At 36.6% G+C, this 24,575-nt stretch overlaps 3 protein-coding genes across 3 annotated transcripts; all 3 read left to right on the forward strand.

The window, feature by feature from the left end:
* Window positions 1-10,341: 10,341 nt before the first annotated feature.
* Window positions 10,342-12,038, forward strand: LOC139854799 (pentatricopeptide repeat-containing protein At2g37310-like). The gene has a single exon (XM_071844082.1). The coding sequence runs from the start codon at window positions 10,476-10,478 to the stop codon at window positions 12,036-12,038; it is 1,563 nt and encodes a 520-aa protein (XP_071700183.1). The 5' UTR covers window positions 10,342-10,475.
* Window positions 12,039-13,257: 1,219 nt separating this feature from the next.
* Window positions 13,258-17,092, forward strand: LOC139854800 (demethylepipodophyllotoxin synthase-like). The gene is made up of 2 exons (XM_071844083.1): window positions 13,258-13,341; window positions 16,286-17,092. Exons 1-2 carry the CDS (start codon window positions 13,258-13,260, stop codon window positions 16,946-16,948), a joined length of 747 nt encoding a protein of 248 aa, XP_071700184.1. The 3' UTR covers window positions 16,949-17,092.
* A 2,418-nt stretch (window positions 17,093-19,510) lies between these two features.
* On the forward strand, window positions 19,511-22,171 carry LOC139851433 (cytochrome P450 CYP82D47-like). The gene is made up of 2 exons (XM_071840465.1): window positions 19,511-20,652; window positions 21,374-22,171. Exons 1-2 carry the CDS (start codon window positions 19,714-19,716, stop codon window positions 22,034-22,036), a joined length of 1,602 nt encoding a protein of 533 aa, XP_071696566.1. The 5' UTR covers window positions 19,511-19,713; the 3' UTR covers window positions 22,037-22,171.
* Window positions 22,172-24,575: the final 2,404 nt, after the last annotated feature.

Consider the following 24,575-nt stretch of genomic DNA (forward strand, 5'->3'; position numbering starts at 1 on the left):
TTACGGGTCCGGAGATTATACAAGAAACTACCGAGAAGATCATCCAAATTCAACTACGGTTGAAAACCGCCCAAAGTCGACAAAAGAGCTACGCTGACATTAAAAGAAAAGATATAGAATTTGAAATTGGAGAGATGGTCATGCTTAAAGTTGCACCTTGGAAAGGCGTTGTTCGATTTGGTAAACGAGGGAAATTAAATCCAAGGTATATTGGACCATTCAAGATTATTGATCGTGTCGGACCAGTAGCTTACCGACTTGAGTTACCTCAACAACTCGCGGCTGTACATAACACTTTCCATGTCTCGAATTTGAAGAAATGTTTTGCTAAAGAAGATAGATGAAATCCAAATCAACGAAAAACTTCAATTCATCGAAGAACCCGTCGAAATAATGGATCGTGAGGTTAAAAGACTTAAGCAAAACAAGATACCAATTGTTAAGGTTCGATGGAATGCTCGTAGAGGACCTGAGTTCACCTGGGAGCGTGAAGATCAGATGAAGAAGAAATACCCGCATCTATTTCCAGAAGATTCGTCAACACCTTCAACAGCTTAAAATTTCGGGACGAAATTTATTTAACGGGTAGGTACTGTAGTGACCCGAACTTTTCCATGTTTATATATATTAATTGAGATTGATATTTACATGATTAAATGTTTCCAACATGTTATGCAATCAAACTTGTTAAGACTTGATTAATTGAAATATGTTTCATATAGACAATTGACCACCCAAGTTGACCGGTGATTCACGAACGTTAAAACTTGTAAAAACTATATGATGACATATATATGGATATATATATAGTTAACATGATACTATGATAAGTAAACACATCATAAAGTATATTAACAATGAACTACATATGTAAAAACAAGACTACTAACTTAATGATTTTTAAACGAGACATATATGTAACGATTATCGTTGTAAAGACATTTAATGTATATATATCATATTAAGAGATATTCATACATGATAATATCATGATAATATAATAATTTAAAATCTCATTTGATATTATAAACATTGGGTTAACAACATTTAACAGGATCGTTAACCTAAAGGTTTCAAAACAACACTTACATGTAACGACTAACGATGACTTAACGACTCAGTTAAAATGTATATACATGTAATGTTTTAATATGTATTTATACACTTTTGAAAGACTTCCATACACTTATCAAAATACTTCTACTTAACAAAAATGCTTACAATTACATCCTCGTTCAGTTTCATCAACAATTCTACTCGTATGCACCCGTATTCGTACTCGTACAATACACAGCTTTTAGATGTATGTACTATTGGTATATACACTCCAATTATCAGCTCTTAGCAGCCCATGTGAGTCACCTAACACATGTGGGAACCATAATTTGGCAACTAGCATGAAATATCTCATAAAATTACAAAAATATGAGTAATCATTCATGACTTATTTACATGAAAACAAAATTACATATCCTTTATATCTAATCCATAGACCAACGACCAAAAACACCTACAAACACTTTCATTCTTCAATTTTCTTCATATAATTGATCTCTCTCAAGTTCTATCTTCAAGTTCTAAGTGTTCTTCATATATTTTACAAGTTCTAGTTACATAAAATCAAGAATACTTTCAAGTTTGCTAGCTCACTTCCAATCTTGTAAGGTGATCATCCAACCTCAAGAAATCTTTGTTTCTTACATTAGGTTATCATTCTAATACAAGGTAATAATCATATTCAAACTTTGGATCAATTTCTATAACTATAACAATCTTATTTCAAGTGATGATCTTACTTGAACTTGTTTTCGTGTCATGATTCTGCTTCAAGAACTTCGAGCCATCCAAGGATCCGTTGAAGCTAGATCCATTTTTCTCTTTTCCAGTAGGTTTATCCAAGGAACTTAAGGTAGTAATGATGTTCATAACATGATTCAATTCATATATATAAAACTATCTTATTCGAAGGTTTTAACTCGTAATCACTAGAACATAGTTTAGTTAATTCTAAACTTGTTCGCAAACAAAAGTTAATCCTTCTAACTTGACTTTTAAAATTAACTACACACATGTTCTATATCTATATGATATGCTAACTTAATGATTTAAAACCTGGAAACACGAAAAACACCGTAAAACCGGATTTACGCCGTCGTAGTAACACCGCGGGCTGTTTTGGGTTAGTTAATTAAAAACTATGATAAACTTTGATTTAAAAGTTGTTATTCTGAGAAAATGATTTTTATTATGAACATGAAACTATATCTAAAAATTATAGTTAAACTCAAAGTGGAAGTATGTTTTCTAAAATGGTCATCTAGACGTCGTTCTTTAGACTGAAATGACTACCTTTACAAAAACGACTTGTAACTTATTTTTCCGACTATAAACCTATACTTTTTCTGTTTAGATTCATAAAATTGAGTTCAATATGAAACCATAGCAATTTGATTCACTCAAAACGGATTTAAAATGAAGAAGTTATGGGTAAAACAAGATTGGATAATTTTTCTCATTTTAGCTACGTGAAAATTGGTAACAAATCTATTCCAACCATAACTTAATCAACTTGTATTGTATATTATGTAATCTTGAGATACCATAGACACGTATACAATGTTTGGACCTATCATGTCGACACATCTATATATATTTCGGAACAACCATAGACACTCTATATGTGAATGTTGGAGTTAGCTATACAGGGTTGAGGTTGATTCCAAAATATATATAGTTTGAGTTGTGATCAATACTGAGATACGTATACACTGGGTCGTGGATTGATTCAAGATAATATTTATCGATTTATTTCTGTACATCTAACTGTGGACAACTAGTTGTAGGTTACTAACGAGGACAGCTGACTTAATAAACTTAAAACATCAAAATATATTAAAAGTGTTGTAAATATATTTTGAACATACTTTGATATATATGTATATATTGTTATAGGTTCGTGAATTAACCAGTGGCCAAGTCTTACTTCCCGACGAAGTAAAAAATCTGTGAAAGTGAGTTATAGTCCCACTTTTAAAATCTAATATTTTTGGGATGAGAATATACATGCAGGTTTTATAAATGATTTACAAAATAGACACAAGTACGTAAAACTACATTCTATGGTTGAATTATCGAAATCGAATATGCCCCTTTTTATTAAGTCTGGTAATCTAAGAATTAGGGAACAGACACCCTAATTGACGCGAATCCTAAAGATAGATCTATTGGGCCTAACAAACCCCATCCAAAGTACCGGATGCTTTAGTACTTCGAAATTTATATCATATCCGAAGGGTGTCCCGGAATGATGGGGATATTCTTATATATGCATCTTGTTAATGTCGGTTACCAGGTGTTCACCATATGAATGATTTTTATCTCTATGTATGGGATGTGTATTGAAATATGAAATCTTGTGGTCTATTATTATGATTTGATATATATAGGTTAAACCTATAACTCACCAACATTTTTGTTGACGTTTTAAGCATGTTTATTCTCAGGTGATTATTAAGAGCTTCCGCTGTCGCATACTTAAATAAGGACGAGATTTGGAGTCCATGCTTGTATGATATTGTGTAAAAACTGCATTCAAGAAACTTATTTTGTTGTAACATATTTGTATTGTAAACCATTATGTAATGGTCGTGTGTAAACAGGATATTTTAGATTATCATTATTTGATAATCTACGTAAAGCTTTTTAAACCTTTATTGATGAAATAAAGGTTATGGTTTGTTTTAAAATGAATGCAGTCTTTGAAAAACATCTCATATAGAGGTCAAAACCTCGCAACGAAATCAATTAATATGAAACGTTTTTAATCAATAAGAACGGGACATTTCAATAGTGGTGGTTGTAGATTGTAGGACACAAGAGATATGTGGTTCTCTTGGCTTGGCTTTGGATAGGGATGGTAACAATCAAACGAGTCAGGCAGTAGTAACTGATTACAAAGAGTTTTGGGTTCTTGGGGATGATATACAGACAAGAATCCGCCGGTTGTTCAACAGAAGAAAGATGGAGAAGAATTATAATAATGATAGGTTGATGATAGAGGATTTAATGAATTAACACAGTTGGTTGATTGTTATAATAGATATGTTCGACAGGTTGATTCCATCAGAAGAAAAAATAGCAAGCCACTCCAAACTAATTTTGTTTTGTAATTGAGATTTGAGATCATCATATTGTCCAGATTAGAGACAGAAACAAAACTGAAATAAAGCTAGATAGGGACTGCTAACAGATTATACTTAGTATCGATCTATATTTTATTTATTTATTTATTTATGTATTTATGTATTTATTTATTTTAATAAAGATATCATATTTTATTTTTACTTTACATAGTTAATTTTAACAACATATATTATCTTAAATTATACTTCGAATTATTATTTATATCTATCTATATATTCAAACATATATGAATTCATTTACAAATAGTTGTTCGTGAATCGTCAGGAATGGTCAAAGGTCAATTTAATACATGAACATAGTTTTCAAAGTTTTTGAGATTTCAACATTACAGACTTTGCTTATCGTGTCGGAAACATATAAAGATTAAGTTTAATTTTGGTTGGAAATTTCCGGGTCGTCACAGTGCATGCGCTCTTCATTCAGGGCACAGGTCTATTGTGTCAAAAATTATGCGGCTAGGTTATTATTGGCCCACTATGTACGCAGATACTGCGCGCATAGTTAAACAATGCGAATCTTGCTAAATACATACGCCTATCAGCAGAGCACCTGCGCACCCAATGATCCCAGCCTCGTCACCATGGCCATTCTACAAATGGGCAATTGACATAGTCGGACCATTTTCGAAAGGCCGAGGTAATATTATCATTTATTTTATACCATATGCTACTTACATCAGTATCTTACGCATACTCTGCACACGCAGGAAACATCAAATTATTGATTGTTGCAATTGACTATTTCACGAAGTGGGTTGAAGCGCGATCGCTAGCAACAATTTCAGGAAAAAAGGTGCGAAATTTTGTATGGGAGGACATTGTTTGTCGATTCGGCATACCAAACGAAATCGTTAGTGATAACGGTGCGCGGTTTGCGGGGGATCCTTTTCGCAGTTGGTGCGCGGAGCTTAATATTAAGCAAAACTTTTACATCCATTGCGCATCCGCAGGCGAATGGCCAGTGCGAAGTCACCAACCGGGATATAGTGGATGGAATCAAAGCTAGATTGGGTCATGGTCGCATTGGTTGGGTGGATGAACTACCAAAGGTTTTATGGGCACATAGAACAACACCCAAAGCAAGCACTGGTGAGACTCCGTTCAGTTTGGTCTATGGGTCAGAAGCTGTTGTGCCCGCAGAGATTGGGGTACCAACGTTCTGCATACAGAATTTTGACGAGAAAAATAACTCAGAAGCTTTGCGGGAAAATCTTAATTTGTTGGAAGAACGCAGACTTTCTGCGGTGATAAACGAAGCCAATAATAAGCAGAAAATTGCAAAGTACTACAATCAGCGTGTGCGTTCACGTTCTTATAAGTGCGGGGACTTAGTTTGAAGTCAGAATGATGCGAGTCATGCGGAAGATACTGGGAAGTTGGGCCCCCGTTGGGAAGGTCCATATAAGGTAGTGGGAGCAAGCAACACCGGGGCATACCATCTCGCGACATTAGATGGAAAACCTGTGAAACGCACTTGGCACGCGAAGTTGTTGAAAAAATGTTACATGTAGCTGGTTGGACCTGATCACTCCAAATATTTTAGCACATTATTTTTTCCTTGTGTAATTTTCGTCCGTTTAGATGTGTCGCGGTTGTAATCATGATTAATGCCAATTAAAATATTTACTCGCGCATACCTTTGTATATATCTTTCTTTTTTGTATGCTGTTCCTGCCTACTTAAGGGGTGTCCTTTAGCCCCCGTGCGGCAGAAGCATGTTTGGTTACGAGGCTAGACATTAACGGCAGGTGAAGGGAATTGATTTTCCCCTAACCAAGCACCACGCAGACTAGATGGCTGCCAAGTTGACTTAAAAATACAAGCATTGGGTTGCTTGTGCATTATTACTCTCGCATTGGTTTCCATGAGGAACTCTTAAGTATAAAAGCATTGGTTTGTTTTTAGTTGCGTTGCTTACCATACAGCTAAATGCACCTCTAGCACATGACAAAGCGATAACACAGTAACTTTTGAGTCTAAACTGTTAAAGGTAAAATTGCTAAAGTATTGGTTTATTTTACGCAGTACCTGCGTGTGCGCATGAGTTTTGGTTAATTATGCGCATGGGCATGCGGTTCGTCCTTTGTTTTGATTCGCGATATACAACAACAACAACAAAACCCAATACCACATGAGTGGTGTATGGGGGAGGTGATATGTACACAATCTTCCCCCTATCCGAGAATAAAGACAAGTCAATTCTCCACCCAGAGTGAAACACTCTCAAGAGTAGAGAAAATCATCCATCTCTTTATTCGAAGGATAAAGAGATTGCTTCCGAGAGGACCTCCGGCCTTTAAGTAGGAAAAAGTTTTTTTTTTTTAAAAATAAAAAACTAAAATAAAAATAATAATAGACGCCATGAAAATGGTAGAATCAAATTTTCATGGGTTTTAAAACCTGCATGGAATTTAATTTAGGCTCTAAGAGTTAGTCAAGTCGCCAATAAATCGACGATTAATACATGACGCATGCATGACGCAAGAATATATAATACAACTAAGTTATTAATAAAAATTGTTTCCAATACCTACCCAACATGGGACTTAGGGCTCAAAAATTATAATTACAAATTGCCTGTCTAAGCACAGGACTTACGGCGCAAGCGTTTAAAGCGTTACAATTATAAATCCTCCTTGAGAAACCCATCAACTGACATATTTGGATCCGCAGCGAAAGCGTTTATTAAGGGGATCGAGATGGACTGGATGGCCTGCTCAGCTTCAAGGAGCGCCTCAGCTGTACCCTCCTTCAATTATTTTTGAACAACCTGGGGGTATGGTAGCATAAGGTCGCAGCCCTGGATCACCTCGAGCATCGTCTTATTGCGGTCATGGTCCTTCACCGCGTCAACATAGGCATTGAACTTTTCGGATACTGGGTCCGAGTCCATCACCTTTTGCGCAATGGTAGGGAGGGTGGTGCGAAGCTTTAACAAGTCTGCCTCTGGCAGCTCGCGGCCAGTCACCGCGTCATCCATTTCCCTGCGCACCCTTTCTAGTTCCAACCGCAGGCGCTCCGTCTCCCCCTTAGCCTGGTCAACCGCACTAACCAACTCGCGGTTTTTCTTCCTTTCCTCAATCAGTGCGGTCTTTGTTTCCGCCGCGGTCACCTCCACCGCCTTGCGCAGATATTTCGCGGTATCCCTGTCTTTTTTAACCTGATCTACCCCCGCCTGCAGTAATCCAAGCTCCGTTTCTTTCCGAACGGCCACTTGGTATAGGTTAGTGGAACGAAGGGCTTGATCCGCAAACATGCCAAAGAACACAAGGCCGTTTTGGACAAAGGCATTGTGCGCTTGGTTAAAGGGCAGTGCGGCTAGTTTCTCGCAGAATTCAGCAGGGAAAATTTGTTGCATAAAGGCGGACTGCTTTGCGGCATTCTCGGCGGAGGACTGGGTGAGCTGCGCCAGATTCGCCAATCGGAAGCTACCGTGTGGTGGGGTTGGTGTTGTATCAGAATCAAGATGCATTGCCTTGTCTCTTGACGTGGCGGTGGCTTCAAGGTCCGGATTGCCTCGCGGTGGCGTGTGATGCGTCTCCTCAATATGCTCTGCAAATCATTAACTCGTTAGCACATGCAGTTAATTGTGCGGTGTTTACGCAAGAAAAGAGATGCTTACCGGTGGTAGGAGGAGGTAGATCTGCGGACATTGGATCGACGGGGATAAAATTGTCATTCCGTATGTCCTCCCTTTGCTTGGGAGTGAGTTTCTTCTTCTTCTGCTTAGTTTGGGGGGCGTCGGTAGCCTTGCGCTTATTGGCCGAGGTGGCGGGTTCGGGCTCCGCATTTTCGCCAATCCTCTCCTGCTCAAGAGGTTCGTTAACATTCTGCTTGCGAAAAAGAGATAGCCGCAATCTCCTCCGCGGTGAGCACTTTCTTCATCTTCATCTCTGTAAACATATGCGCAATGTTAGAACATGTATGTATACGCTAGTGGTTATATATTCATATGCATTTATACTATTCCTACCTTTGCCATTCGGCGCGATTATGGCTGGACGCATGTTCTCCCATGGTCAGTGCGCGGATATCTTTCCCAACCGCAGCATAACATTCCTATATGACCGGTGCACAAGCTGTGCGTTAGCGCACTCTGCTAACAACTTCGTTTCCTCATCATCAAGGACGGGGGTTTTGTTCACATCTTTAGCCACGCTTTCGCACCAGACAAGTGTTTGCGGAAAGTTGGCTCCAACAACAGATTGGTCAATAAAAAAGAATGTTTCTTTCCATTGACCCGCGTTCGATTTGGGGGTTTTGGTAAAGTTTTGGCGGGCGAAGAAAGTAAACCACGACTTGTGATGATTAGCTAGGCGATATAGATGGCAGAACACCTTAACTAGTGGTACCTTGTTGAGTGCAACGCACCACATCTCAAACAATACTATTTTCCCTATGGCGTATGGGTGCAATTGCCCTAACCCTACATGGAAATGATCTAGTACGCCTAGAAAGAAGTCTGAGGGTGGAACCCTAAAATTCCCATGTTTAAACGCATGCTCGTATATCGCTACCTTCTTCTCCGGTGGTGTATGAGCACGTTGGTTAGGAAGGGGTGGCACCGGATTATACTGTGCTAACGGCGGGTATTGTTTCACTAAAGAATCTATATGTTTTTGCTCTATTACCGATACTACGCTATCTACATAAGTCTCATTTGCCTTAGTCATTTTCTAAGAGTGATCGGAGAGTTACTAACCGTTTGTAGTTGGCCGGAATATATGGGATTTGATCGGAATTGATTTTGCAGCGTATCAGATGAGCTTGAGGCAGAAAAGTAGAAATGAGGATGAATCGGGTCTATTTATAGTGGAGATTGGGAGTCATGGGGTGAAACAGTTTCATCGTGGCTGTACACGTGTAACGCAATCAACGATCAACATTTTTTGCAAGCGCGTGGATGTCAGTTTGATGTGCCCAATGTTGAGCGCGTGGCTAACAAGCGCCTGCCAACTGCCACTTTACGTCTTGTCAGCCGAATGGGCTTCTGCGACAGTGATAGGCATTTAATGACCTCGAGACGCACGCGGAAAATTTAATGCTAGCCATTTTCTTGTTTTTTCTTTTTCGCTTAATAGTTTGATATCATATGTCTTGCGTCATATAACATCAAACTGGGGGGACATAATGATACCGCAACCCGCATGCGCATTCCATACGTATGCGGGCACTCGCTAGCATGCGTATGCGTGTACCTTGTATGCGGTATGCGGCATGCGGCATGCGGTGATGTATCGAATGCCTTTGTTCCCGGTACGGCGGTTACTTGGTCATCAAGTCGATATCTTTTTCATAATTATATCCGTGATTCGGGGGAGTTAGTTATGGACGAGATTATCATTATCTTGGATGGTTCTAGAATTAGGGTTTGCTTATATATACAAACCCTAATTATCATTCTAGGAACAACCAACATTACGTAACCACCACCTACTACACATCCTACGTAACAAGCTATCATCGTTCATCTTCTCAAGGTTTACAGGTTAGTTTCTTATTAGCTAGCACCTACAACCTTGCTAGGGGCCTTCTGATCAACGACCGTTATCGAATGTGGACTTAATCACTTGGCCACCCCGCCGACATCATCATGTCGGCCATGGTTATTCACGGTAGCCGGACCGGAGAGCCTTGTTCTAAGATCCTTAACCCCCCCCCCCCCTTCCCCCCCCCCCCCTCCCCTTTTACGTATTGAGCAGGCATATAGACCCTATGGAAAATATATGCATGATCAATATGTACAAAAGAATACGGGCCTATAAACGAAAGAATTAAACGTACAAAAGTAAACATCTCAAGAGATTTTACATGATTTTATTACCACACAATAAAATCATATTCCTTATTTAAGAACTCTGACGACTTGACTATCGCTTTATTGGCGACTTGACTGTCGCTTGGAGCCTAAATTGAACTTCATGCATGTTTAAAATCCATTGAAATTTGATTTTACCATTTCACAGCGTCTCACACTTTTTGTATTTTATTACTTTTTTTAACCTATTTATTGACCGGAGGTCCATTTCGAAATCAATCTTTCTATGACTATAAAACTGAGACGGATGGCATGGGCCGGTTTCACATAGGTTGGGCCGGATCCAGCTGGATCATGAGCCAGTTTCAATAGGGTCGAACTGGAAGTCTGGAAGTATTCGTTCGAGATTGGTTGCGGCACTACGAAGTGTTGGTTGAACTGGAAGTATTCATTAGCATAATGATTACACCAATGATATAATTTATTTCAACATTAAAAAAATCAAAACGAACCAAATGAGATTTACAAAACATGCCCAAGTTCAATTTCAGATCCCAAATGTCACTACACAAACCCATGGACCCAACTACACAGCATACGGCCGCATCATCCAACACTGCACGGACCACCGGCTCATTCGCCGAGCCAAACTCATTCATGCCAAACTCATCATCTCTTCAGTCACTCTAGACAACTATTTAGCTTCAAAACTCATCACTTGTTACTCTAAAACCAACAACTTATTCGAAGCCCACAAGGTGTTCGACGAAATTCCCCACAGAAACACTTTTTCATGGAACGCGTTGTTGATGGGCTACACCATGAACAATCGTCACACCGACACTATAAACCTTTTTAAACGCTTCTTATCATCTGCTTCAGTGTCTATACAACCTGATAATTATACTGTTACATGTGTGTTAAAGTCGTTATCCTCGTTGGGGTGTTACGACTCGAGTTTTGGTAGAACGTTTCATAGTTTTATTATACGGAACGTGTTGGACCATGATGTATACGTGGTGAATTCTTTGGTAACTTTTTATTGTCGGTGTGATGATGTTGTTATGGCAAGAAGATTGTTCGATTATACGCTTAATAAAGATCTTGTGTCGTGGAATTCGATGATGGCAGGGTATTCACAAGGAGGATTTCATGTTGAATGTAAAGAATTGTATTCAAAAATGTTGGATATTGAGATTATAAGACCGAATGAGTTTACTGTAATCAGTGTTTTGCAAGCGTGTGCACAGTCGAATGATCTTGGATTAGGGATGGAAGTTCATAAATTTGTGATTGAAAATGACATTAAAATGGACCTCCCGGTTTGTAATGCGTTTATTACAATGTATGCAAAATGTGGTAGTCTGGATTACGCCCAACAACTGTTTGATGAAATGAGCGATAAGGATGAGATTAGTTACGGATGTTTAATATCGGGTTACATGCTTCATGGTTTTGTAGATAAAGCTGTGAACCTTTTTAAAGAAATGGAAAAACCGGGTTTGAGTACATGGAACGCTGTTATATCTGGCCAGTTTCAAAACAAGCAATACGATACGGTATTAGATTCATTTCGTGAAATGCAAGTGAGCGGGTTCAAACCGAATGCAGTAACACTTTCGAATATTTTGCCTACTATTTCCCATTTATTGAATTTAAAAGGAGGTAAAGAGGTACACGCGTATGCAATAAGAAATAGATATGAAAAAAATATCTATGTAGCGACTGCTATAATTGATACTTATGCTAAGTTAGGTTTTCTAGACAGTGTACAGTTTGTTTTTGATCAATCAGAAAAGAGAAGTGTGATTATATGGACGTCGCTGATGTCAGCATATTCTGCACATGGAAAAGTTAAAGAAGTGATTAGTTTGTTTAACCAAATGATTAACGAAGGTATACAGCCAGATCCTGTCACATTTACGTCTGCATTATCAGCTTGTGCTCATTCGGGTTTGGTTGATGAATCTTGGAGGGTATTTAACAGTATGTTACCAAGATATGGAATTAAGCCTTCGATGGAGCATTATGCGTGTATGGATGGTTTCGGTACCGGTATCGCACCGATACCGTACTGATACCGATAAACCGAAACTGATATATTGAAATACTTGGAACCGAAAACCGTACCGGTTAATGTAATCGGTACCGGAACCATTTCGGTACCGGTACCAGTTCGGTACCGGTTTTTTCGGTATTTACCGTTTGGTACCAATTTTTTATAATGATCTTGGGTCAGAACTGTGAACATGAAACAATGTGTAGATTTATTTGATGGGCGATTGATGATTTTTCGCACCATTAATTTATACGTATTAGATTACATGGGCTAACGCCACAGTACATATTAGAGTTTATTAATATAATTCCAACTTGCATTTCAATCATTAAGAAAATATACTCCGTATGTATTAGATCTTGATGTTGTAAAATTTTGGTTCGTTACTATGAAATAACTTCGAAAACAAAGGATCAAAGTGTGTTATGGGCCTAATATAAAGAAGAAAATCTGGATCGTAAAATTTTGGTACCAATACCCATTTCTCAACGGAACCGTACCGGTTTCTCCCGAAACCGAAAAAGCCAAATTCATGAAACCGATATTGAATACATTTCGGTACGGATTTCGGTACCGGTTCGGTTTCGGTATTTGATGCCTTATTTACTGCATATACAATTTTTTATTCAGCAACTTTTCAACAGTATGCATGCCCATCACATTTTAGTTGGTGTTAGGATGAGGACCATCACATTTTAATTGGGTCAAGATTACCCATTAATCAAAAACAATCCAAAACTCATTCACAAAACATAAAAACATGCAAATACACTTAATACAACATAGGGGATGTGTTCAAAGTGATGCAAAGTGATCCAAAAATTAACAGTTATATTTTTATTTTATTTCTAAGTTAAAAATAAGTAATTTAATAAAACATCAAAATCAAAGAAATTTATAATACACACATCCGTAAATTATTAAAGGTGTCTGATTTCTTATGTATTAGCATGAAGAGGTCATCCAAAATCAAATCCGTACTATTAGTACCAAACAGTTACCGGTTTTAACATATATCAACTTGTCCGACTTACCCAATTTAACACCAATAAAAAAATGAACATAAAGAAATCAGAAGATGGAGATGAACAACTTACCTACACTTCAGGTCGCATGGATGACGGAACCATGAAGCGGAAGTGCTGAATCCATACAAAATCCTACCTCGAGGCTTCGAATGTTTTCCACAAATCTAAATTTTTTTTTCTGGACTTATGAAACCACATATCACTTTATACATGGCATGTGTCATGGTCATCAATCACAATGGGCGGGTCAATAGTATTTTTCACCTAATTAAGGATTTGCACAATCATATCAAGGTAAGTTATATACAATTAAAGAATATAAGATGGTAATGTTAATTTGTAGTCTTTTGCTTAAACTGTCATCTAAAAAGGATAGAAGTTTAGGTGTTTAGCGCATCCAGAAAAATATGTAATGCAAACTACAAAACAAATGCAGGTCTACTGCATTAGAATTAATATGACAGACTTTATATCAAATATTAGAAGCCAATAATAGTATTATCACATGATAATAAAAAGTTATAAATAATACTACAAGATTCATTACGTGTTTTGTTCTTCTCAGGATCTGTTATTTTAACACGATTTTTTTCCTTAAAAAAACATAAGATAGAGAATGTTCAATAGCCAAAATGGACTAAGAGAGGTCAAGTAAACTGCAAAGAACTATGTTGGTTATTTAGTCGAGTAGCCGAAAGCATCACATTACCTTTAAGGCGAGTATAAAAATAGAGTAGAAACAACCGTCAAGATGTACGAAGTTTCAACTTGACCAGTGTTGTTAGTTGCGATTGTTCCAGTCCCAATCTGAGTAAGTGCTTCAAAGTTGGGATTGTGACAACTATCTGGGTTATAAGGACTTCTGAAACCGAATATAGTGTATGAATGAGCCATTTCAACAATCATAACAATAAGTTTCCACAAAAAAATTAAAATTACTTGAGCACTCACTGAGAATTTCATATATGGAATTATATATAAGGAATGTACTTGATCATGAGTTCATATACAGGCTTTTTTTATTATATTATTATATTAAATGAGAATATACAGAAAAATGGGACCTAATGGTGAACACTATCATATGCATAGCCGATATCTATTTTAATACGTAGTATTAGAAGAGTTTGTGTGAAACTGGAGTATGCATAGCAACTTCGGAGAAACATATTCTCTATCATTTGCTCTCAATTCTAACAAAAGATTTTTAAATCATAGCTTAAGGAATTCACACGGAAAATTATCGGATTCTTACATGATGCATCTAAGAAAAACCGATTCAAAATCTATGTCAGATGCATTCCACGAGTCAACTGGTGAAGAGATCCTTGAACTTGAGCTATCTTACTTTGAATTGACCAATACACCTATAATGCTGTCAATATTTAAAAAAACTTATTAAAAGTAGACACGTAAGAAATAAAGTAAAATAAAATATGTTGGTAGTGCTCATGAATATGATAGATCACATCCTTCAGATTGTTAGATCGGTTTTTTTTTTCAATCAAATTTACCAATCATATCAAAATTCAATCACATTACATTTTTTCAACATTCAGGTCTTGGCATTTTGAAAAAAGATGTAATATTTCGCACAAAGAAAAAATTTATGATTCTAACAACTTAATTATCAAGATGATTAGGTCTGTATCATTCTTGTTGATGGATGCAAACGAAGAAGTACGTTCCAGTCGAACCTATATATAAATTAACAGCATGAATATAAAATATGTTACTGGTTCAAGTGATCACATACTTAGTCTGATACAGTTTAACTCAAAATCCACTATACCTCAAATAACTTATATAGTAGTTATGTACCATTAATCTTAAAGTTCATATGCAGAGTACACTTGCACAGGTATCCAAAATTCACTTAAGAAGAAAAGTGTAATGTTTTCCTGAAACAGGATCATAATAAATTTTGAAAGTGATATAGTTGTGTGTGAAATAGTCCCCGCCCGCAATAGAACATGCTATATCATCAATAAACGACTCTTAAGCTTCCATCTGCGTCAACACTACCAACACTAAACGTTATGTTAAAAAGGTAATAAAACATGATAATTAAGATATTCTCCAAATTAATTGTACCCTGATATAAAAGATATATACAATACAATATTTGTAACAATAGAACAATACTCATCATAATAATGAAGGCACCTCTCTATGGATATATATTGTATAATTATCAATAAAAGACAGAGTTGAAATCAATTAGTTAGGATGAATAAAACAATTATCATAATACTCCGTATTCAATTAATTTAGTAGAACTAATAAGGGTAAGAAAATATATTAATTACACTATTCAACACATATATAATAGATCAAATTGACCGGATAGTACCTTTCGATTAAGCAAACAAATTGGATTTGGAGAGTACCTTTCGATAATGTATTAGATTCAGATGAAAACTGACAACCTTGATAAAATCCTTATCGTCAAACCACTTACACGATGACCGTGAACTCAGACATTCAAACCAGAAAATTTAATTCTTCCATTTTGTTCTCCCTATTTATACCCGTTCTATGTGCTATTTCCCCCTTTCTTTACGCCATAGGGATTTGTTTCTGTCTCTGCTGCCATTAACGTCGTCGGCTAAAATCATCACCTCCTCAGCCGCCGTCGATAGCGAAACCGGAATTGAGTTTGTTAGATAGGTATCTTGATGATCAATTAGAGCTTGCAACTGAAATATTAGATGAATGAATGTGGTGGTGAGTTAGGGATAAAAAGAAACCACGATAGTACAGAGTAATTTTGAGTGGGAGCGGTTTTGATTGAGAGGGTATTTATTAGGTTTAGGAGCGTGTAAACTGGTGTCAGTTTATATGTTCAAAAGGTACAACTTTTACATATAACGTACAATTAGTTTAAAGCGGATTTCATTAAGGGTAGATTTGGTAAGTTAAAAAAATCTTAATTAAGAGAGAAAGGTATTAACTAAGATAAATCCTAGCCATTAGATCAATTTTTTTAAGGGTGGAGATTAAATTTTAAAAGAATTTTTTGAAAACATTAACTAATATGCACTTTGTTTTAATTAATAGAGAGGAAGGATATTTGACCAACCTTGACTTTAACAGATTCACATACTTAAATAGTGTATACCTTTTTGTCTTATTATTACTCCCATATATGTTCATCGATCATAAATGGTATATAATGTTTTTTTTTTTTGGTGTGTGTTATGTTCATTTTTTTTTTTTTTTTTTTTTTGCTTTTTAGGCAATTTATGCAGCGGCCACAGATACGACTACTCCGACTCTAACATGGGCTCTAGCTTTATTGGTCAATAACCCTCTTGCGTTAAAAAAAGCTCAACAAGAGCTTGAAATCCATGTGGGAAGAGATAGAAACGTTGATGAATCAGACTTGAAGAACTTGGTATATCTTCAAGCCATAATTAAAGAAACGATGCGCCTTTATCCAGCTGGACCACTATCCGTTCCTCATGAATCCACAGAAGACTGCATCGTAGGAGGTTATACAGTCCCAAAAGGGACTCGCCTTTTGGTAAATATTTGGAAGATTCAACATGATCCACAAATATGGACCGACCCGTTTGATTTCCAGCCAGAGAGATTTTTAACAAACAATAAGGAAATAGATGTCAAGGGTCAACATTTTGAGTTGATTCCGTTTGGCAGTGGTAGAAGAATATGTGTAGGAATATCGGTTGCTCTTGAAACGTTGCAGTTCGTATTGGCGAACGTTTTACATGGATTTGAGTTCCTGAAACCATCGAATGAGCCGATTGACATGTTAGAAAGCCCCGGACTTACAAATCTTAAAGCTACTCCCCTCGAAGTCCTTGTTGCACCTCTTCTATTGCCACACTTGTACGGTGTATCAGAGTTGGGCCCAACCGCCCCACCCCAACTCCACTAGTTTTTTATGTCATACCGGTGCTTGTTTAGTATAGAATGAGAGTACATATATATGTATGATTACAAAGATCATAGTACGTATAATAATTATCTTTATGTAATAATTAAGCTTCATGTAATGTTTTTGTTTTTTTAGACTTTTCATGTGTTCCCAACAACCTATGTGTACAACATTGACATTTAAGTTCCTAATCTATCCGTCCAGTGACAGACATACGAAAAATGCATTAACACTTTGACGACAACAAAGGGTCCTGAACCTTACGAGTTTTAACCCACCACTCCCAACAAAAACCTTTACACACAAATCCGAACAAGGGCAATATTTCCTGCCCCACCATTACCTCCATTCGCACCGAAAACTCCTGCTACCCCAATCGTTGTCGAAGATCTATCAATTACATCAGACTTCAGTAAAATATTTAGGCTATTGAACTGTATTAGACCGAACCACCAACACCTACATATCGCAGCTATCACCGGTTCAATCACCACTTCGAACAAGGCTTTTTTTTTATCGTCTCGTAATGGACGAATAGAACGAAATAGCCCAAAAACCATCTTTTAAAATTGTTCGAAATTAAAGAAGCATAAACATTTTGATTGCCTTCACCATCAACAGGGGACCAACCAGAGAACTAACACCTTCATTAATCAGATTCGTATTTATCCTAATTTCTTTCGAGAGAGCCAAAACGTCTGGATAGAATTCGTCACAAACCACCCGTTCGAGAACCGACATGTCACCCACTTCGTTTACCCACACTTGTGAGAATGCAAACACCGAATCTTCTGTTTGTGCATTTAATGTAATCCCTAGTTCTATGTACGAGACACGTTTATTTCAGTCATTGTCTAAGAACAATTACGTTTGAATGATGGTTATTGATTATTAATGTTTATCTTATTAACCAAAACCTTAGGATGTGATTTGAACTGTTGGTTGGGAGTTCAGACCATCTCCCGATGGAAGGCACCATCGGACGAGGGACGAGGACCATCGGTCGATGGTCATAGACCATCGCCCGATGGTCACTGCAGATTAGTATATATAGAGATGTCGGGTTACTTTGTCATGTTACACACCCTAATCACCCTAGCCGCCTCTTTTGTCATCTGCAATCGTCCCTAACCTACGTACCCGAACCGAATAGAAACCTTAGGCATCGATCTAATCTCTTAGGGGTTTGATTCTTCGATCCCAAAAGTGTTAAAACGTATTCGGCTCAACCCAATTTTGTGTATTCCACCTCTAGATTAGGTATAAACGTTTGATCTAAGATCCAAGCTCCTTCATCTTCTAAATGCAGTTCCACCAATTCATGGATGTGCTTCACTCAATTTGATTTGAAGAAACCAAACAAAGAGCTAATATTGCCTAGTTGGGTCGAAGCTTTGGCCACCGAAATAACATCACCGAATAAACCGGCAACTGATGTAGCACTCTTGGCTGAAGCGAAAGGGGTCGGAACACCCTTTAACTCAACCCAAGCAAATCGAAAAGAAAATCTGGCCCAAGCAAATAGGAAAAAAAAATCTGACCAAGGGTTTACACGGACAAACCAAGGCGTAACAAGAAGAGCACGCACTTAAGAGCCTGTTAAAACCGATCTCATCAACACACACTACCACACAACCAAACAAAACGATTTTGCTAATATGATTTACCAATACCCCACATTCCACCAAAAGGTCCGTGACTTTAACATCCGATAACAGAGAGGAGTTCACTAACAAGACGCTTAGATTAAGACAATCAGTCACAGGCCGGTTAGGAAACAACTTATAGCGGAACTTGTATTAATCACTTGCAGATGCATTATGTTAGTTCTTCAATCCTACACGTCATGAAAAACTTCTAATACATCGTCACTGATGTTCAATCCAGAATATCATACCATAGGAGTAATTACATTGAGTCAATTAAGTTAAGTATGTTATAAACTCGTCTTTTACATTTTATGTTAAAACGTTTTACCCTAAAATCATACTTTATTTAATTTTAGGGATGTGATCCATTTGAGTTTTTCGCTAAACCCAAAAACCGGACCGTAAGTTTGTTTTTTTAGAAAATCAAAACCATAACCTTTCGGGATTCCCGGATTCGGTTTTAGAATTTTTATCAGTCACTTTAGTTAGATGATCTGGAGTGTTCAAATAATCCTATATGGATGCTTTTTCTCTTCAATATATGAAAGTTGTGTTTATTGGGAAAAAAAATAATCTAAATAATCAAAAATTAAAATTATCTGGCTCAAAATAAATGTCTTGTTTGTGTCTGCTCATAGTTTTAGGTAATATACAAAAATATTTCATTCTAAGAGTTTGTCATTTTTATCTTTAAGATATAGATTTTGAGAAAAAGTGTAAGATTGGGTAAAATTAAAATTGACTGTCTATTTTTAATTTTAGCAGTGAACACTTATTTTCGGGAGAAACTAAAATTGAAATGTAGACACTTATTTAGGTGTGGTGGAGGAAGTAATTTGCTTACATGTAGTCTAGAAAAGGTTATCTTAATGTATTTGTTTTAGTGGTGAGAAGATTGTAACATGTCACATTATCACATTATCCTGTTATTACAGGCCAACTGACTTTAACCTTCTAGCTACTTTTCTAAGTGAAAATACTGAAGCAAATCTATCAAGAAGTCGATTGAAAACTCTTCAAAATGTTAAATTTTATCATTTAGTTTGTCAAATTAATGACAATTTATACCTTATCTTGAATTTATCTACATCTCCATTACACCCTAAAACTATTGTTATGGATCTACTTCTATCACTCATAATCTTTGTAACCATCATATTATCTTTTCTTCTACTTGGTCATACAGTACAAATGAGGAACGGACTAAACGCAAGCAACAAAGTACCCGAAGCTTCTGGTAAATGGCCGATAATTGGTCACTTGCATCTTTTAGCTGGTTCGCAAGTTGCGCACAAAGTTTTAGGATCTTTGGCTGACAAATTTGGACCAATTTTCACAATTAAACTTGGTGTTCATCGAGTTCTAGTTGTGAGTAGTTCTGAGATGGCTAAAGAGTGTTTAACTACCAACGATAAAGCTTTTGTTAGCCGACCAAAATCCATGGCAGCCGAGCTAATGACCTATAATTCTGCGAATTTCGCGCTGGCACCGCATGTGCCATACTGGCGTGAGATGCGAAAGTTAATCGTTGTTGATCTAGTATCTCATCGTCGCATGCTAAAACAGCTTCGAGTCTCTGAATTGAATGTTTCCATGTTGGACATGTATAGAACTTGGTTAAGAAATAAAGGGTCATTGAAAACGATTAAGGTTGACATGAGAGAATGGTTTGGTAATTTAGTTTTGAACATTTTGGTGAGGATGATATTTGGCAGCCATTTTACGCCTGGTGATCGAACTGAAGATCGTTTTAAGAAGGCTATTAAGAGCCATGTGGAGCTATTGGGTGCGTTTGTGCCATCGGATGTTATTCCAGGCATAAGGTGGTTGGATATCGGAGGTTACGAGAAGAAGATGAAGAAGACAGCAAAAGATATCGATATTGTGATTGATGCATGGTTACAAGAGCACAAAATGAAGATGAATTCTAAACAGAAGTTAGACGATAGCGAAGACCAAGTCTTCATGGCCACAATTTTGTCTCATGTAAATGAACAACTAAAAGAGGATGGTTATGGCTTCAAGACTGATGAAATTGTAAAAGCTACATGCCTGGTATATTATTATGGATTTTTCTGTTGTTAACGTGCATAAAACTATTTACGCTTCATTAACCGTCACTTGAAGTAATATATATAACCACTAGGTACAACAATTTTATGCATGTTAAAAAAAAAAAAAAAACAATTTTATGCATGTTAGCGACAGCTTAAAGGCTATCGTTAATAAGCTTCTACTATTATTCTTATTATTAATTATTAATATTAATTATTAAATATTCTAACAGCAATCTTACTTATGAACAATAGTGATACTATATACATGTTGTCTCAATTAGCGAAATGTTAAACTATAACCTCTTGTTCGATGGGTTCCACAACCGGATTATGGGGTATGCAAAGTGTGCAATTGCACATGGCCCAAGATCTAAAGCAGTTCAAATATATAACCCAACAATATCTATCTATAGTACGTTTATATATAAGGTTTTAAGAATATAACGTTTTTTACAACCGATTTTTTGATTGATGCTAGTATTTATTACATTTTTCAGTGTTATTGAACTTTTTCTTAAATACATATGAAAAACTTTTTCATACAAAGGGTCTCTTTTTGCTTATTGAGCAGAACTCTTAAAATTAATATGACGGCCCTAATGGGCTCCCAAAATATTGCTAGGCCAAAAGGCTCTTTTGTGTTATTATTAGTCCTAATATATGTACGTCGATCATAAATGGTATAATAGTGTGTTGTGCGCAATTTTCTTGCTTTTTAGGCAATTTATGCAGCGACCACAGATACGACAACAGTGACTCTAACATGGGCTTTAGCTTTATTGGTCAACAACCCTCTTGTGTTAAAAAAAGCTCGACGAGAACTTGAAATCCATGTGGGAAGAGATAGAAACGTTGACGAATCAGACTTGAAAAACTTGGTATATCTTCAAGCCGTTATAAAAGAAACGATGCGCCTTTATCCAGCTGCACCACTTTCTCTTCCCCATGAATCCACAGAAGACTGCATTGTAGGAGGTTATACAGTCCCAAAAGGGATACGCCTTTTGGTAAATATTTGGAAGATTCAACATGATCCACAAATATGGACCGACCCGTTTGATTTCGAGCCAGAGAGATTTTTAACAAGCAAAAAGGAAATAGATGTCAAGGGTCAACATTTCGAGTTGATTCCGTTTGGCAGTGGTAGAAGAATATGTGTAGGAATATCGATTGCTCTTGAAACTTTGCAGTTCATATTGGCCAATGTTTTACATGGATTTGAGTTCCAGAATCCATCGAATGAGCCGATTGACATGTCAGAAAGCCCCGGACTTACAAATCTTAAAGCTACTCCCCTCGAAGTCCTTGTTGCACCTCGACTATTGCCACACTTGTACGGTGTATCAGAGTCTGACCCGACCGTCCCACCCCAACTGCACTAGTTTTTTATGTCATACCGGTGTTTGTTTAGTATAGAATGAGAGTACATATATATGTATGAGTACAAAGATCACAGTACGTATAATAATTATCTTTATGTAATAATTAAGCTTTATGTAATGTATTTTTCGACTTTCTACGGTTTGGTTCTTTTTTTTATTCGGCCTGTTGATTTTTGAATCCGTTTTAATGTTATTAAGTTTCTTGCATAAAAAATTAAAATAAAAGTTGTAATCTATTTTAGGAAATTGGTGAAACTGCCTCCATTTCCGAACGTTTTTTTACAATATGTCCCTAAATTTTTGAAAAGGCAATAAAGCCCCTTGTCCACGCATCACGCATGATGTGTATAACCTGGTATGTGATGCGTGGTCACTGACAGGGCCGTCTCATTGATTCCGAGGGCCCTGTGCGAGATATATAAGAGGGACATTAAACGTTAATTATTTTTTGGTTTGACTTGGGTCTGATCCGTTTTGCAAACCGGCTAATTCTATGGAGACCACTTATTTTGAAAGTTTTCTGGAGTGCAAAAAAATTTAATACATACAAAAATTTAATAATAATAAAAAAGCTTACATGGATATTTTTAGAAATATATTAACAATTGTATAAAACTAGTTTTCGAACCCTCGCTTCGCGTCGGGGGTTCGATTTTTAATGTATTTTATTGTGTTTAGTTACGAAGCCTGCGAGTGAAAAATCAACATATATGAAAAGTACCCTAAATATTTAGCGTTTTTTTTAAGTGTCCGTTTTGCGTATAGTTAGTGACATTGTGTTCATAAAATTATTTCGAGTTTAAGGATGTTGTCGGAAAAATTTAACTCGTTGCGAGCGAGAAGATATGACCTGTTGAATATTTGAGTGGAGTTTATTTAAGATATTTTATGAAAATTTTGATTTGACGCTTTAACCCCCTGTGTTGGGGGCCGATTTTAATTTTTGAACAAAGTGTGGGGGCTTTTGTGGTGTTACTTGAAAGAAAGAAGGGAAAAGAAAGAAAGAAAAAGGTAAGAAGACGAAAATACTCCTGGTACTATTCATAAGTTTTGTCTAATAGTTAATATGGTAATTATATACTCCGTATTACAAAATTTGGGTCCCTAAAATTTTCGGGCCCTGTGCGACTACACACTTTGCACATGCCCTGAAGACATCCCTGGTCACCGAGCACTTAGGCAAAACAAGTTAATTGGCAAGTTTGATTGTGATCATTTGTGTGAAATTGAGCCCGAGAATACAGGAATCATATCATAATGGCTAATTTATATTCACGAGCTGAGAGATGGGAAGAAGCTGAAAGTGTTACTTTTGGATGATATTGGGTTGAAGAAGATTGCAGGTTGAGTTGGATTGAAAATATTGGGAGGAATGCAAAGTTTTATAGTTAAAGATGTATCGAATGAAAAATGGAGGAAACTAGTTATCGAACCCTCGCTTCGCGCCGGGGGTTCGATTTTTAATGTATTTTACTGAGTTTAGTAAAATTATTTTGTGGCTAACGATGATGTCGTTGAAGCGCAACTCGAGTCGAACTAAAAGGTATAACCCGTGAGATATTTAAATGTTATTTTAAATTAACAATATATGTGCATCTCCTTGTTTCGCTATGGAATTGTCGACTTTTAAAAATTTAACGCAAAATCAACGTGTATGAAAAGTACCCCAAATATTTAGCGTTTTTTAAAAAGCGTCCGTTTTGCGTATAGTTAGTGACATTGTGTTCCTAAAATTATTTCGAGTTTAACGATAGTTTCGAAAAAATTTAACTCGTTGCGAGCGAGAAGATATGACCCGTTGAATATTTGGGTGAAGTTTATTTAAGATTTTTTATGAAAATGGTTATTTGACACTTTACCCCTGTTTGGGGGTCGATTTGAATTTTTCAAAAAAGTTTGGGGGGCTTTGTTGGCAAAATGAAATTTAGTTAAAAAAAGAGAGGTGAAAAGTCGAAAATGCCCCTGGTTACTATTCATAACTTTTGTCTATTAGTTAATACTAGTTATTGAACCCTCGCTTCGCGCCGGGGTTCGATTTTTAATGTATTTTATTGCGTTTAGTAAAATTATTTGTGGCTAACGATGATGTCATTGAAACGCAACTCGAGTCGAACTAAAAGGTATAACCCGTGAGAGATTTAAATGTTATTTTAAATTAACAATATATGTGCATCTCCGCATTTCGCTATGGAATTGTCGACTTTTAAAAATTTAACGCAAAATCAACGTGTATGAAAAGTACCCCAAATATTTAGCCTTTTTTAAAAAGCGTCCGTTTTGCGTATAGCTAGTGACAATGTGTTCCTAAAATTATTTCGAGTTTAACGATGGTGTGTGAAAAACATTTTAATAATTAAATTCTATCATATCGAAAAACGTTTTCGCACGTTTGGAGCTAAATCAATAGAATATTATGAAATTTAGTTCTTCACTAACTTTTGTCTAAATCTCGTTATTTGACACTTTGTTCTCACTCGTAGATTACTTTATCATTTATTCCATATAACGTTAAAATGAAACGATTTCTTAAATCAACTTG

The sequence above is a fragment of the Rutidosis leptorrhynchoides genome, chromosome 6, assembly GCF_046630445.1.
Source record: "Rutidosis leptorrhynchoides isolate AG116_Rl617_1_P2 chromosome 6, CSIRO_AGI_Rlap_v1, whole genome shotgun sequence".
NCBI classification, from domain to species: Eukaryota; Viridiplantae; Streptophyta; class Magnoliopsida; order Asterales; family Asteraceae; genus Rutidosis; species Rutidosis leptorrhynchoides.